A 16,922-nucleotide genomic window follows, 5' to 3' on the forward strand; every position below is an offset into this window, starting at 1 on the left:
GACTTCTCCGGTTCCAATGTAGATAATTGCTTTAACGGTGCTGAGGAACGGTCTTCCAAGGATGATGGGTGGATCGTATTCATTTTCTCCCATGTCAATAACTTGAAAGTCTGTGTAGACAAAGTGATCGTCTATTTTGACTGGGACATCAGTTACTATTCCTTTAACTTCTCGAAATGTCTGATCTGCCATCTGGAGCTGAATGTATGTTGGTTTTAAGGGCATGGTTCCGAACAAGAGCCGATAGGTGACTGCGGCCATTATGTTGACGCCCGATCCGGTGTCACAAGTTGCCTTGTAGAAGTTGTATCCATTTATGGAGCAGTAGATGCTTGGCATTCCTGGGTCGTCCTTCTTGGTCAAAAGCGGTGACTTAAGTTGATGATCTTGACCTCCATGAACTACAGTGACCATCTTAGCTGACTCGGTCCACACTTGCTTGTTCCTGTTCCTCCTGTTGGTCCTCTTCCTTGATTCACGTCTGGATTGATCTGGAATTTGTGTAGTCTTGTTCTTGAAGAAAAATGTCTCCTTCCTCCCTTTGACGTAGAAACTGATCTTGGCAGCTCTATCGTAGATGATAGCTCCCGTGGTGTTCAAGAATGGCCTCGCTAAGATGATGGGTGCTCTCTCATCATTTCCGGTCTCTACCACTACGAAGTCTGCTAGGGCATACAAGGTACCAACTCGGACACAAAGGTTCCTCATGATTCCTTTTCGAAAAGTTATTGTCTGATCTGCAAACTGCAAACACATGGTTGTCTCTAACAAAGGATATGTAAAGAATTATTCATAGAGTACCCTGGGTATAATGTTGACACTAGAGCCAAAGTCGCAGAGTGCTTCCGGAACGTCCACCATGCCGATGGAGATCGGGATGACGGGGCGTCCTGGATCGCCTCTCTTGACCGGCAGAAGGTCAGTAGAGAATTCAGTGACGGGGTTACTCCAATTATTACCTGCATCAAACATGTCTACAAGATTTGCAGATTCTAATCCTTTCGGTTGTGATGTTTTACCGGGGTTAGTAGCAGGAACAGCAGCAGCTATTTGATTTAACTGGGATTCAATCATTTTATTAAAGCTAATTTGATTCTTGATGGCAGTAGAGAAATTATCCATTCTATTATTTATATTTTCTAGCATTTTATCATTAGATGCCAATTTCTTAGATAGGTTATCCATTAGCTTTCCTTGATTAGACACTAACTCTCTCAAAGGTGGAAAATTATTATTATTGTTGTAAGAATTATTACCTTGATAATTACCTGAGTAGTTAGGCCTCTGTTGATTCCAACCTTGATTTTGTTGAGGATGGTTGTAGTAGTAGTAGTAGTTGTTGTTGATGTAGTTCACATCCTCAAGCATCTCAGGGCAGTGGTTGCCTGAGTGTCCAGTATCTCCACACTCCTCACAAGTCATGTGAGAGTCGTAGATGTGCATAACTTCTTTCTTGTCTCCAGCTCTATCGTCGAGCTTCTTCATGAGCAGGTCTAGCTTTGCAGACAGCATGTCTACCTTCTTCAGCTGATGCATACCTCCACCTCTCTTGCGTGACTGGGTCCTCTCTTCATTCCAGCTTTGGTTGGACGCCATCTTCTCCACAAGAGCTGTGGCTTGTGGTATAGTAAGTGATAAGAATGCTCCTCCAGCTGCAGCATCCATGGTTTCTCGGGCACTGTTGCTGAGTCCATGATAAAACGTCTGCATCAATAGCCAACTCTCCATTCCATGATGGGGACATTCTAGGATGTAGTCTTGAAAGCGCTCCCATGCTTCTGGAACAGATTCATCATTTTGTTGCTGAAAGCTTGTAATCTTCCCACGGATAGCATTGGTCTTGCCCATGGGAAAGAACTTAGCCAGGAAGTTTGTTGAGCAGAGTGCCCACGTAGTATTCTTCTCCTTTGTAGTGTAGAACCACTGCTTCGCTCTTCCTAACAGTGAGAATGGGAAGAGGCGAAGTAGTATAGCATCTTTGGAAACTCCTGATATGGTGAATGTGTTGCAAATCTCCAGGAAGTGTTGTAAATGAGCACTAGCATCTTCGTGTGCCTTCCCACAGAACTGGTTGGATTGCACCATGTTGATAAGTCCAGGCTTGAGCTCAAAGTTGCCATCGATCTCTGCAGCAGGTCCAGTGCGGATGTTGTCCGTAGTGTGAGCTGAGAACTCGCGGATTGATTTGTTCGCCAGGCCTCGAACTCTGAAGACAAGTTCTGGTGATCTTCTTGATTGGATGAAGCTTCTTGCTGAAGTGTTGATGATCTCTTCTTGAGCTTGGCTCTCGTCTTCTTGAATAATGCTTCGGGATTGTCAACAAAATTTCCTGGAAGATGTCTTCTATTCATACATTCCCCTGCATAAGATAAAATAGAAAAATATCAGGGTAAAACTGTATGAGAGAATAGATAAGCTCAATCATATTAGTGATGCGAATGATAACTCAAAATCTTTTATTCCATTCCTGATTAGTAATCAACCTTCCCTGGCAACGGCGCCACAAATGCTTGTTGGGTATTCTTAACATCATTACCAAAAGTAGACTAAGTTCTCTAAATCTAGTAACGGTGCCAAAAATGCCAAACCTATCCCTCACACCACTTAAGCCAAGTTGTCATCCCCAGCATGACATGAGAGACGCGGTACTGAAATATGCAATTCCTCTTCTAAATAAATAATGAATGGGATCTGCAAGCGCATAGATTAATACCGATGCAGCATTTTAAGCGGGAAGTATTCCAGGTATCGTTATTTATATTTTTACCACTGGGAAGGGATTAACAATCATCACTATTGATTACAGAATCGAATATGAGATAGAGTATCTATCATTGCATATGTAATTGAGAACATTTATCTAACTCTTCATACAGGGATAAGTGTCACATAAAAGATATATGAATTAATGAATAGTGACAAAGGTAATTAATCTGATCAGCCACATAATAAATATGATAAGCACCTCAATTAGATACTCTAGAAAGTCATTAGCATGGTATTAGAACGAACTATAAGAATATTCCCTAAGTTGTTCTCAACTATATAGTATAGCATTATCATAGTTAGTGCAAGCATACTTAGCAATCATTGCGAGACAAGACTACGCCCATGCATAGTGATATTAGCAAGGTAAATGAGAAACATAACAATCACTCCCCTGTAATAATGTTGCTCTGCCAGCCCAATACACGAGAGGGGGACTATATAAGAATCAATGAAGCTGTCACTATCACGAACTACCCCACGATCTGGCATATTGGGTACAATCGCAGATAAATACGGTATAAGCACCACGCCTACACAATATCTATCATTTACCCATGGATACGATGGATAAACGCTATACGATCCTAAGCATGTATATAGATCCAATCTAACTAAGCCAAGTACATAACTATGATAAACTAAGAACAATATAATCTTGAATATAAGCAAGTAGAGCAAAGTCATAAGCAATATATTGAAGTAGAACAAAGTCATATTCATAATATTGAAGAACAAAGATGATTAGAAAGCAATTAGAAGCACAATTAGAGAATTACCAAGAATCCTCCTGATAGATCCAGAAACCAATCGAAGATTGACTCCTTCTAGTTCTAATCCTATGTAGCTATGCTAATCTAGATATCAAATTGATGTGGTGGCTCTAATCTTGATCAGAGGCTTCTTCTCCCTTGAGGAACAATGAATTAGGGTTGAGAGGCTCTCTCCTCCAGGGGCCAGGGGGTCTGGTTTTATAGTCCCTTCAAGTGAATATGGGCCGTTGGATCAAACCGACATAGATTGTATGGTTTAGATTCATCCTTTAGGTCGGTGGAGATCTCCCACGAAGCAGAGTCCTGATTGAACTCAGGAGGTGGGCGGGCGCCCAGGAGAACAGGGCGGGCGCCCTGCCTATGGCCCCGTTTCGCCTCCGCTTCGGTCTCGTGGCTTCTGGAGTCTTCTAGATGTAAGATAATTGCGCGGCACGTTAATATCTCTATGTAATCCTGACGTGTGGGCCTTTCTTCCATATTTCCTGATAACCCCCTGCAGAAATAGACAAACACCAAAACTCGTGGAATTCTGTCAGATAAAACCCTAAGTCTAGATGTTGATTTCATTTGGATCCTTTTCTTTGTTTATTTGATAATTAAATTTGATACTTAAGGACCGTCAACAATGCCTAACATCTTTCAATTTATCAAAGAATGCACTCGTCTCTGCACCAATCATTCAACCCCCTGATTGGTCGTTGCCTTTTAAAATTATGTGTGATGCTAGTGATTATGCTGTGGGGGCAGTTTTGGGACAAACTAAAAATAAGAAGCATCATGCAATTGCTTATGCCAGTAAAACTTTGACAGGAGCTCAACTTAATTATGGAACCATTGAAAAAGAGCTTCTGGCTGTTGTCTTTGCCATTGATAAATTTAGATCTTATTTAGTTGGAGCTAAAATAATTGTTTACACTGATCATGCTGCACTAAAATATCTGCTCACTAAAAAAGATGCTAAACCTCGCCTGATTAGATGGATCTTATTACTTCAAGAATTTGACTTAGAAATAAAAGATAAAAAGGGAATAGAAAATTTTGTTGTTGTTCACTTGTCTAGAATGTATTTCAAGAATCCACAGGAAACCCCTATCAATGATTCACTCCGGGACGACATGCTCTACAGGATTTACAGGTCTGACCCCTGGTATGCAGATATTGTTAATTTTATGGTTTTAGGGTATGTACCACCAGGAGCAAACAAGAAGAAGCTTATTCAAGAAAGTCATTCACATATATGGGATGAGCCATACCTCTTCCGAGTATGCTCTGATGGCTTACTCAGGAGATGTGTGACCATCGAGGAAGGATGGAAGATCATTGACAGATGCCATTGATCACCATATGGAGGTCACTATGGAGCATTCCGTACATATTCAAAGATTTGGTAGTGTGGATTCTACTAGCCTACAATGTATGAAGACACGAAGCAATATATCAGAAGATGTGGGCCATGTCAAAGGCACAGAAACATAAACACAAGGGATGCCATGCCAGTCACCAACAACCTTCAGATTGAGCTCTTTGATGTTTGGGGAATAGATTACATGGGTCCATTTCCTCCATCAAAGAAGTGTGAGTTCATATTGGTGGTAGTTGACTACGTCTCCAAGTGGGTAGAGGCACTACCTTGCAAGCACGCTGACAACTTCAGTTCAAAGAGGATGTTTGAAGAAGTTATATTTCCAAGATTTGGAGTTCCCAGAGTAGTGATAAGTGATGGAGGAGCACACTTCATCGACAAATGCTTCAAGCAGTATCTATCAAAACATGGAATCTGTCACAACGTCGCTACCCCCTACCATCCTCAAACAAGTGGCCAAGCAGAGACTTCCAATAAGCAAATCAAGAATATTCTTCAGAAGACAGTCAATGAAATGGGAACGGCATGGAATGACAAGTTACCCGATGCACTCTGGGCATACCGGACAGCATACAAGACCCCAATTCGAATGTCCCCATACCAATTGGTGTATGGGAAGACTTGCCACCTACCTATTGAACTAGAATTCAAAGCACACTGGGTCATAAGGAGATGGAATATGGACCTAGATGTCGCTGGAGATCATAGAAGAATGCAACTATCAGAATTGGAAGAATGGCGAGAGAAAGCATATCACAATTCAAAGATCTACAAAGAAAGAGTCAAGAGGTGGCATGACAAGAGGATCAAGAAGAAGGAGTTCACACCTGGAGATAAGGTATTACTTTTTAATTCTAGGGTGAAGCTTTTCGGGCGTGGAATACTCCGGAGTAAATGGGAAGGACCATTCAAGGTAATCAATTCATCATCCCACGGAGCTATCACACTTCAAAATGACGAAGGTACGTTATTCAAGGTCAATGGTCAACGTCTTAAATTATTTTTAGAGCCCAATAAAGAATTAGAAGAGATAGACGTGATCCATTTTTACCTTCCCATGGAGATTTAGAGCCCAACCTTTTTAATCTGACGTTTTTGGGTCACACATATATTTTCCTAATAAGTTTTGCATCTAGAAGCACGCTCGAGGAAGCGGGCCCACAGAGGGGCCACACACAGCCCAGCCCCTGTCCCCTCTCGGTCCCGATTTAATCCGTCACGGAAAACACATTTATGGTAAACCAAATAATCCTACAGATGGAAAGTTTCGCACGCACGGCAACCGGAGTAACCCGAACAACCCCTTGATGCACTTTTTGACCCCTATATAAACAGACCCTTGACGTCAGTTTTCAAACACCAATCTATCCAAGTCTTCTCTTCTTTTTCAATTAGAGCTTGCTTAGTTCCTCAATGCCCCAATGGCCGAAGAGTTCCACGACGATTGGGAAGTCGTTCCCTACGACCTCAACAAGGAGCCTAAGGAAGACCCCGACGCCCGTGCTCTCGTCTAGGCCAACACAGAGCGACAGCTAGAAGCCATGCCATTATGCCAGCGCAGCTCCGCCCAATCCTACCATGCTCAACCAGTTCTCACCGCACCGCCGAAGCCCCTACTTCTCAAGGGACCGTCAGCCAAGAAGGAAGCCATCATCAAGGTGCCAGCCGACACAAGGATCCTTCCACCCAGACCCAATGAGAGGGTCGTTGGAGTCAAGACCAACCGGAGCGGCGAGATCAGCAGCATCCGCTACACTATGGAGGAAGAGAGACCTTACTTTGAGGGGATTAGAGCAGCCAAAGTCTGTTTCATCCCTCCAAAGGCAGCCCCGAAGCACGCTCTCAATGCTCTTGAGACACCTCCTAAGCGTCGCAAGACTATAGTAGATATTGATGAGGATGTTCGCACGCTAGACAGGGTCATCATAGACCTCCAGTCCTCGGTTAACTCCATCACTAGGCAGCTCTCTAACCACAACACCGTGATACTAGGTCTTAGGCATGATCTTGCTAGTGCCGATAAGAAGATCAGGGAGTTAGAGCGCCTCGAAGTTATCTAGATTAGATCTTGAGGCAATGCATCTTAGTTATTTTTAAATTCGGTTTAGATTTACTATTAGCTTCAGTTCAATACTAGTCATTTATAATAAATGCCTCAAGATTAATAAAGATTATTATTATTATTATTATTATTATTATTATTATTATTATTATTATTATTATTATTATTATTATTATTATTATTATTATTATGTCTTGTGTGTCTCTACTTTATTTTTATGCAAGAAAGCAAAAAACAGATATGCGGGAGATCCCTCGACATGCCAAACGTACTTCGACTACACCACTCCATGATTCAGGTACATACTCTGCACACTTTACACATATATATCTTGGATTATGCAGAATACTGTCTCTGACATGATAAATTAAAAAGATTAAAAATGTTTCTAATCATGATTAATCTCACTCTGTGATATTTTCTAAAAACTTGCAATTATTACAAAATCATTTCAAAACCCTGTGTTACTTAAGTCACTGTGAAATATGGTAGAGTATGAGTACCTTATTCTTGATATCAATGCTGCTTGGAGAATTTATTTTAAAACTTCAAAAATTCTAGCTACCATCCTTAGTGTTTTATGTGCCTGCTAAACCTGAAAATATTGATAATTATAAAAGCTATCTACTCTGTATTGAGTTTGTTCAAAATGAGTTAGACCCTTGTTGAGATATTTATTATGCTCCTAAGATCAAGACATTTATTCACAAAGATTAACTCTTCCGAAGTATTATTGCGTTAGAGGCGTGGGCTATGCAAAAATATGAATAATTCGAGGAAATAAAAAGGAGCAAGTGCTCGACAACCTCGTAGAAAAAAATGGACAAAGTGTCCTGCAGTAGAATTAGGAGTACCTCGGTATCCACTTAAAAAAGAGAAAAAAAAAGAAAATGATAGCCCATGGTCCCTCTAATAAGCAATATGCCATTAAGAGTTGACAAGTTTTTAATTTTCAAAGTCTTTGATCTAAGAGTATGACATTCTTCTCCTCGGATCCCGTTTTGATCAGGCAATAAATACAAATTAAGTATGCTTGAGAATTTTTTGCAAATTAAAACAACCTCAGTGAGGTACAAAAGATAATGAGTGACTTGAGAGAACCTATGAGGATAAAAGCATGCTAAATTTCTTTTCAAAAATATACAAAAACTCCAAGTAACAGGATTGAAAGGAAGAAAGGATCTCTACTCTTGATCATGTATTTCCCTGACTAAGGTACACAGTGAATTTTAACAACACCCTGCAGGTATGAAGAAAATGCTTTACAATGTTTTGACCCCAGATATTTTTCTTAACCATCCTTTTCTCGAGGACGAGTAAAAGCATAAGTATGGGGGTATTTGTTGACGGTTCTTAAGTATTAATTTTAATTATCAAATAAACAAGAGAAAGGACCAATATACAAACAACACCTAGAATTAGGGTTCGATCTGACACAATTCCAAGAGTTTTGTTGTTTATTTGTTTCTGTAGGGGGTTATCAGGAAATAAGGAAGAAAGGCCCACATGTCGGGATTACATAGAGATATTAACGCACTGCGCAATTTTCTACCATCTAGAAGACTCCAGAAGCGATGGGAACGAACGGGAAGGCGCCTAGGGTGCCCACCCAGGTGTTGTGTCCAATCCCGTCCAACTTCGCAGATCACGCTCCACCGACGTAAAGGATCAAGGATAACCGTTCAATCAATGTCGGTTTGAACCAATGGCCCACGTTCACTTGAGGGGGCAATATAAGCAGACCCCCTGGCCCCTGGAGGAGAACAAGTTCATCATAGAGTTGAGAGGAGCCCTCGAAGGATAACCTCTCCTCTAAATAGACTTAGGGCTTAGCATCCAACGTGAGTAGAATTAGTTCTTCTAAGTTCTACTAGATTGAGAGAGATAGAGTGGAGGTGTAGATCGGAGGAAGCCCGGCCTGTCGATGTCTACTCCGAGGTTGTACCTGCGGGATCAAGTTCTCCTAACCCGAAGCTTGCTCCTAGGATTCTTCAGTATTTCGACTTCTAAATTCTAGTAAGTTCTTGTTTTATTGTTCGTTGGTTTATGAGTTTACTTTAATCTCTTCACGCAGAGTTTAGAGTAATCATCTCTAGCCTAGACGTGGTGTTTGGGCTAGGAAACTCATAGATATTCCCTGACTAGCTGGACCGTGGTAGTAGCGAGGAACGTGACATTTCCGAGTTACATTTGCAGCCCATAACCCGTTAGTAGGATCGATAGGGTTTATAGGTGCGGGTTGAACATCCTCTGTGGTGTCTAGATTCCGTGAGCCTCCCCAATAGAACAGTAAATTATCCTTACCAAGGTTAGAAAGAGATTACGGTTGTAGTCTGTCACACCCGGATGTAAGAGAGCATTCGGGTGCCAAATCACATGTGCGCCAGGATCTCAAATTCACACACATGGACCGACATCATCAATGGTACAAAACACAGTGTTCAAACGAATTACATAAATGAGAGTAAATGTACCATTATTACAAGCCAAAAGTTATCAAAGTGTGGAGGGGAAACATAAACTAAACTGTTCCATAAATAAAGGGGAAACTAAACGTCGACGTAGCAGGACCACCTTGCCACAGGAAGGTCGACGGCAGAACCACACGAGCCTAACAACCGGGAGACTCAGGGTAATCCTCAGGGAAATCACAATTGTACTCCTGATCGTCCGAGTAACCTTTAATGATTATAGCAAGGGTGAGCTCATGTCGAACTCAGCAAGCACAGACGGAAAGTAATGACATGCAAGGCTTAAAACAAGGTAATGCTGACTTGGTTTGACTGCGGTAGCATTTTAGTTGAACACTTTTAGTTATGACTATTATTAGAACAACCTATTACTAATTATGAGTAGCATAAACCCAACCCTTATTTAGTGTAAGTAGTAATTAGCATCTTTTAAGTACTATCCTAAAAATTATAGAAGTCCAGGGATTAACCCCAATTATTACCACAGGATAGCAATCCTGCCATCACGGAATAGCCATTCCGCCAAAACACGAGGTAGCAACCTCGCCAAGGTCCATCTCCAAGTAACCAGTGAATCCAATTTGCTCATCAAGTGAGGGTCTGGGCCGCTCGTGACCGTGAGCACGGCTGATATATCAGTTTTACACTCTGCAGAGGTGTGCACTTTCACTCCAAGTCGTGATTCCCATTTGCCCGGGGTCGCGACTCCCCAAAACACTACCAAGGTGAGCTGGCAGGGTTTCACTACGAGACCTTTCACAGGGTCCAACTAATAGGATGCCACTCGTAAGTTTTTGCCGGGGCGCGCGGCAGTCGTGCCCATAGCAATGGGACCCCGAACTGACTGACCTCTTAATATGAATACCCAAGCTACATTCCTTACGCCTACCCGGAAAGTAACACCCTACCAGCGGAGGTCCTGATAATTAGTCAAGCCAGAGCCCATATAGCTTGGAGCTGCACTGTAAGTCCCAGGGGGCCGCTCCCTGACTAAGTCCTTACGGAGAGCAGAGACGGGTACGCCCGGCAAACCGGACCACCAACGGTACCCGCTCCCCCTGTCACCACCATCATCACGATGCTCGTAAGCATCCAACATCGCCATCACCGTAGTGACCAAAGATTCAGCACAATTTAAGCATCAAGTTGAGTAGAGATTAATACTTGTTTAGGCATGTGTATAAGATGAGTAGAGCAGCTAAGCAAACCTAGTATATCCTAGACTACCCAAATACATAACCCCAGGTGAGCAAGGAATAATAAGTAAAGCTAGTCATGTCCTTAGGGTTTGCATTTATTGGACACATGCATATAAAGTAAATGACATTAATGAGTAGGTTCAAAATGATCAAATGGTGTCTGCACTTGCCTTGATCGAAGTCGGGTTGCTCGAACTCAGCGGGATCCTGTACCTCTTCCTTCACGAACGTCTCATTGGCTATACGCGACAATCATCAATCATAGGAACAATACATGCAAGCAAACAAACTTAATCAGAAACAGTACACCAAAGCATGCGAAAGCATAAAGCAACTGCACTACTGTATTCTACTCGATGAAACAAAACTATAGCGACCAGAATCACCTAAATCGGAGTTACGATGCAAAAGTTATGGCTAAAACAAGTTGAATGGCATTTCTGTAGATAAACTGAACTATTTTTCGTAATAAAACTAATTAAAAACTGAATTAAAACTCATTTAGGATTAAATATATAAATTCTAACCGAACCAGGGGTTAAACTACAAAAACTAAGGGCATAAACTTAATTATTTTGAACTGCATTGGATAGCGGGTTAATTTTAAATAAAAACAGGGGCCTTTTTGCAAAACGTGTAGGGGCGCGCGTGGGTGCTGTCCGGCTCGGCCACGTGGCGGCTCGGGAGTGGCCGGTCCACGGCACTGTGCTGTGGACCGGGGCGCGGGGGGGGGGGGGGGGGAAGGCCGCGGTCCATGGTGGACCGAGCCTTCGGAACAGCTGATTAGGCCTCCAGGAACCCGTCAAATGGACCCGCCGCACGGGGGCGCAGGGCCGCGGTCCATTGGCGCCGCCCGGAGCTCGTCGCGGCGGCGATTCGGGGCGCGGGGAGGCGAGCCAAGGGCACCGGCGGGGTCGGCACGACGAGGCGAACGCGATGACGGCCTCACCTCCGCGAAACGATGACGGCAAAGAGAAGCTCGACGGCGGCGGCGCGGATTTCGACGAAAACGGCGGCGGCGCTGCGAACTTGCGGCTCGGCGTTTGCGCTAGGGTTTTGGGGGGGCGCGGACGATTGCGGCGGCCTATAAATAGGTGGGGACGGGCCGGGGTCCTCGATCCGCGCGCGGCACGGAAGGCGGAGCCGGCCGTTGCGCCGATTCCGTTTCGACCGGAGGTAGAAGAAGGCGGTGGGTCCCACTCGCGGGGCCCACGCGTCAGCGGCTGCGGGCGGGGGCAGCGGGGGTGAGCGCGGGGCCGGCTGCTGGGGGCGCGGTTGGGCCGCGGCAGCGGCTTGGGCCGTGCACGGTCGCGGGCCGAGGAGGGGATGCGCTGCCCACTTTCTTCATCCTTTTTTTTATTTTCAAAACAGATTTTCTCCAATTTAATTCTTGCTCCAAAACAAAGCAAAACAAGCGCAAACAAATAAATAAAATCAAGCAAAAATTATGCTGCAGCATGAATGCAATCTCAAACACGTTTCTACCTTATATTTTATTTTATTTAATTTTGTAAACTATTTAATAATTCTCCAAAAATTCAAACTAAGCCCAAAATTAAATCAAATTTAAACTAAATTTGAAATTCAAAAATTTGGAGTGTTATAAACCTACCCCCCTTAAAAGAATCTCGTCCTCGAGATTAGGATGAACCAGGGAATAACTGAGGGTATTTGGATTTCAAATCGTCTTCTCTTTCCCAGGTTGCCTCTTCCTCAAAATGGTGTTTCCATTGTACCTTACACATCCTGATGGTTTTACTCCTAGTAATTCTCTCTGCTGTGTCCAGAACTTTGATAGGACTCTCTTCATAAGTTAGATCATCCTGTAAATCCAGTTCCTCTAGTGGCAACTGTTCCTCAGGCACTCTCAAGCATTTCTTGAATTGGGAGACATGGAAAACATTGTGCACATTGGATAAACTAACAGGCAGCTCAAGCTCATAAGCCACTTCTCCTTTCCTCTCCAAAATCTTGAAAGGACCTACATATCTTGGTGCTAGCTTTCCCTTGACATTGAACCTCTTTAGACCTCTCATTGGAGACACTTTCAGGTATACATAATCACCTGCCTGAAATACAAGTTCCCTTCGTCTCACATCAGCATAACTCTTCTGTCTAGACTGAGCTGCCTTCAGAGTCTGTCGGATGAACTGAACTCTTTCTTCGGCTATTTTCAATGAATCAGGGCCGAACACTTGCCTTTCACCAGTCTGGTTCCAGAACAATGGAGTCCTACACTTCCTTCCATACAAGGCTTCAAAAGGAGTCATCTTAAGACTAGTCTGATAGCTATTGTTATAGGAGAACTCAGCGTAGGGCAAGCTAGTATCCCAACTATCTCCATACTGTAAAGCACAAGACCTAAGCATATCCTCTACTATCTGGTTGACTCTCTCTGTCTGACCATCGGACTGAGGGTGATAAGCAGTACTGAATCTGAGCTCGGTTCCCAAAGCATCATGTAACTTCTCCCAAAATTTTGATGTAAACTGTGTACCTCTATCAGACACAATCCTCTTAGGAACTCCATGCAGACACACAATCCGTTCCATATGCTTTTCTACTAACTGATCTCCACGGTAGTTAGTTCTGACCGGTATGAAATGAGCTACCTTGGTCAATCGATCTACTACAACCCATATTGAGTCATAACCTCGTTGAGTTTTCGGCAATCCCACTATGAAGTCCATGCTGATCTCATCCCACTTCCACTCAGGTATCTTCAACGGTTGCAACAACCCTGCTGGCCTCTGATGTTCCGCTTTCACTCTCTGACAGGTGTCACACAATGCCACATATTCACCAATATCTTTCTTCATACCAGGCCACCAATAGTTTTGCTTCAAGTCCTGATACATCTTAGTACCTCCTGGATGAATAGAGTAAGCAGATTCATGGCACTCCTTCAGTATCACATCCTTGATTCTCTGAATATCAGGCACACACAATCGGTCCTTGTGCCAAACAATCCCTTCTTGATCAACTTTGAATCCAGGTGCTCTACCTTCCTCTATCAGCTTAAGTATCTTTTTGATCTCTCCATCCTCTTTCGGACCTTTTCTGATCTCTTGCTCAAGAGTTGGTTCTATGTCCATGGAAGTACCTTGGGTATTAGCAACAAACCCCAAATTGAGATACTCAAATTCTGCCAGTAGTTCCATCGGTAACTCCGTGGCTTCCATCATATTCACTTGACTCTTTCTACTCAGAGCATCAGCAACTACATTAGCCTTGCCAGGGTGGTAATGAATCTCCAGTTCATAGTCCTTGATCAATTCTAACCATCTTCTCTGTCTCAGATTCAAGTCATTCTGAGTGAAGATGTATTTCAGACTCTTGTGATCCGTGTAGATATCACACTTATGACCCAGAATATAGTGTCTCCAGATCTTCAGTGAATGGACCACAGCTGCTAACTCAAGATCATGAGTTGGATAATTCACCTCATGTTTCTTCAACTGTCTAGATGCATAGGCAATCACTTTTCCCTCTTGCATCAATACACATCCCAAACCTTGCTTGGAAGCATCACAATAGATAGAAAAACTTTTAGTCACATCAGGCAAAGTCAAAATTGGTGCAGTAGTCAACCTCTTCTTCAACTCCTCAAAACTAGCCTGACACTGTTCATTCCACTTGAATGGTTTACCCTTCTCTAGCAAAGCAGTCATGGGCTTGGCAATACTGGAAAATCCTTCAATGAATCTCCGATAGTAACCGGCCATTCCAAGAAAACTTCTGATCTCTCCAACAGTCTGAGGTGGACTCCACTTAAGAACATCTGCCACATTCTTCGGACTAACAGCAACTCCACCATTTGAAATGACATGACCAAGAAAAGACACTTCCTTCAACCAGAAGTCACACTTACTCAACTTGGCATAGAGCTGATGTTCCCTCAATTTCTACAACACAAGTCTTAGGTGTTCCTCATGTTCTTCCTCATTCTTGGAGTAGATCAAGATATCATCAATAAAGACTACCACAAACTTATCCAAATACTCCATAAAAACTTTATTCATCAGATACATAAAGTAAGCGGGAGCATTAGTCAACCCAAAAGACATAACTGTATACTCATAAAGTCCATATCTCGTGGTGAAAGCAGTCTTTGGAATATCACTAGGTTTAATCCTCAACTGGTGATAACCTGACCTCAGATCTATCTTGGAAAACACACAAGCTCCTTTCAACTGGTCAAACAAGTCCTCTATTCTAGGCAAAGGGTATTTATTCTTAATTGTGACCTCATTCAAAGATCTATAGTCTACACACATCCTCTGTGTCCCATCCTTCTTCTCTACAAAGATAACTGGAGCTCCCCAAGGTGAGGAACTAGGACGGATATACCCCTTAGACTGTAACTCCCTTAGTTGTTTCTTAAGTTCTTCTAACTCATTAACAGCCATTCTATAAGGTCACTTAGATATGGGTGCAGTACCAGGTAATAAATCAATAACAAATTCAATCTCACGTTCAGGTGGCATACCTGGCAAATCCTCTGGGAACACATCAGGGAACCCTTTCACAACTCGAGTATCTTCTACTGACCCACTGCTCACATGGTAAACTGTTCCTTCACTGCTAGGTGACATAGAAACTCTGACCTCAATTCTGTTCCCACTAGGTGCTGTTAGAGCCACTGTCTCCTCAGCACACTGAATAGTACCCTTAAACTTGGACAACCATCTCATTCCCAATATCATATCTAAACCTTCTGAACCCAACACAATAGGATTGACAGGAAAATCTACCCCCCTTATTTTAATGCTCATTCCCGGACACAAAGTATTAGTATGCATCTTTCCCCCAGGTGATTTAACTAGCATGGTGTTTTGCATGGTACAGGTGGCTATACTATGTTTCTCAACAAACTGTGCACTTATAAAAGTATGTGATGCTCCAGTATCAAACAAAACAGTAGCTGGGCAAGAGTTGACAAGAAACGTACCAACTACCACATCTGGAGCCTCCTCAGCAGTTTCCAGCTTCACATGGTTCACCCTTCCATTGTTGTTCTTCTGCTTCTGGGGGCAAGCATTCGCGTAGTGTCCAGGCTGACCACAGTTGAAGCAGGTATTTCCAGTGGGGGCGGGGTTGACATTGGGCTTCATTGGGACAGTGTTGGAGTTCTGGCGAGAGCCTGATGGTGCTGGGGCATTCTGACGAGGCGCCTGACTAGCGGGGCGCTGCACTTGGTTGTTGTTGTAGCGCTGGCTCGTCTGCTGACTCTGGTTGCTGTACCTGACATTCTGTTGCTGTCCTTGGTTACCAGACTAATATGCAGGGCGAGACTGAGGGCCCTGCTGGTTGTTGTAACGGGGACGACTGGCACCAGCCTGCTGCTGAGAGGAGTTATACTTCCTCTTCTTGTCCTCCATCTTACGGCGCTTGCTCTCAAGCACCAATGCCCTGTCCACCATCTCCTGGAAACTGGCGTACTTGACATTCGACATCATGTAGGACAGACCATCATTCAAACCTTCCAGAAAGTGATCTTGCTTGTCTTCATCATTCTCCACTTCATTGGGGCAATACCGCGACAACTGAGTGAACTTGTCACGGTACTCACAAACTGTCATGGAGCCCTGCTTCAGAGACAGAAACTCCTTCTTCAACTTCACCAATCCAGCAGGCACATGATGAGTCTTGAAGGCGACCTTGAACTCATCCCAAGTGATAGTATCCGGGTCCTGATGTGCAAAGCAATATGAATCCCACCAGTCCTGTGCGGCTCCCTGAAGCTGCCCAGAGCCATACAGAACCTTCTCCCTGTCATTGCACTGAGCAATGACCAGCTGCTTCTCCACAGCTTTAAGCCAATCCTCAGCTTGCATAGGATCAGCTGAGTGAGAGAAGAACGGTGGACGTCCCTTCATGAACTCTCCACGCTTGTCCCTAGGTGGGGCAAACGCGTTGTTACCTCCTTGATGTTGATTCTGATTCTGATTTTGGTTCTGCTGCATGTGGTTTATAATATGGGCCATCCCTTGCATGAGTTGGGTCTGCATAGTCATCAACTGCTCTATGGTCATGGGCTGATTCCCAGGAGGAGGAGGGTTGGCATTAGTCCCGCTGTGATCGTTGTTGTTGTTGTTGGACTGCCCATTGTTTCCTCCATTGGTGTTGCTCCTGGTGTGGACAGGCATCTGATGTATAGAAACAATATAATAAAATCAGATGTAGTTCATATGTGTAAACCCTGAGCTGTAATGTAAACTGCAATGTAAAAATCTTTCCTCAAAGTAGGAACCCGCTGATAGTCACTTTCCCTTCTCAGTTGATAAA

At 43.5% G+C, this 16,922-nt stretch overlaps 1 protein-coding gene across 1 annotated transcript; it reads right to left on the minus strand.

Moving 5' to 3' along the window:
• On the minus strand, positions 15,911-16,526 carry LOC110437550. The gene has a single exon (XM_021466021.1). The coding sequence runs from the start codon at positions 16,511-16,513 to the stop codon at positions 15,911-15,913; it is 603 nt and encodes a 200-aa protein (XP_021321696.1). The 5' UTR covers positions 16,514-16,526.

The sequence above is a fragment of the Sorghum bicolor genome, chromosome 8 (genome assembly GCF_000003195.3).
Source record: "Sorghum bicolor cultivar BTx623 chromosome 8, Sorghum_bicolor_NCBIv3, whole genome shotgun sequence".
In the NCBI taxonomy this organism is placed as follows: Eukaryota; Viridiplantae; Streptophyta; class Magnoliopsida; order Poales; family Poaceae; genus Sorghum; species Sorghum bicolor.

What these genes read in the sequence shown, in the direction of transcription:
- LOC110437550 (XM_021466021.1), bottom strand. Translation starts at nt 16,513, where the DNA reads ATGAAGGGACGTCCACCGTTCTTCTCTCACTCAGCTGATCCTATGCAA.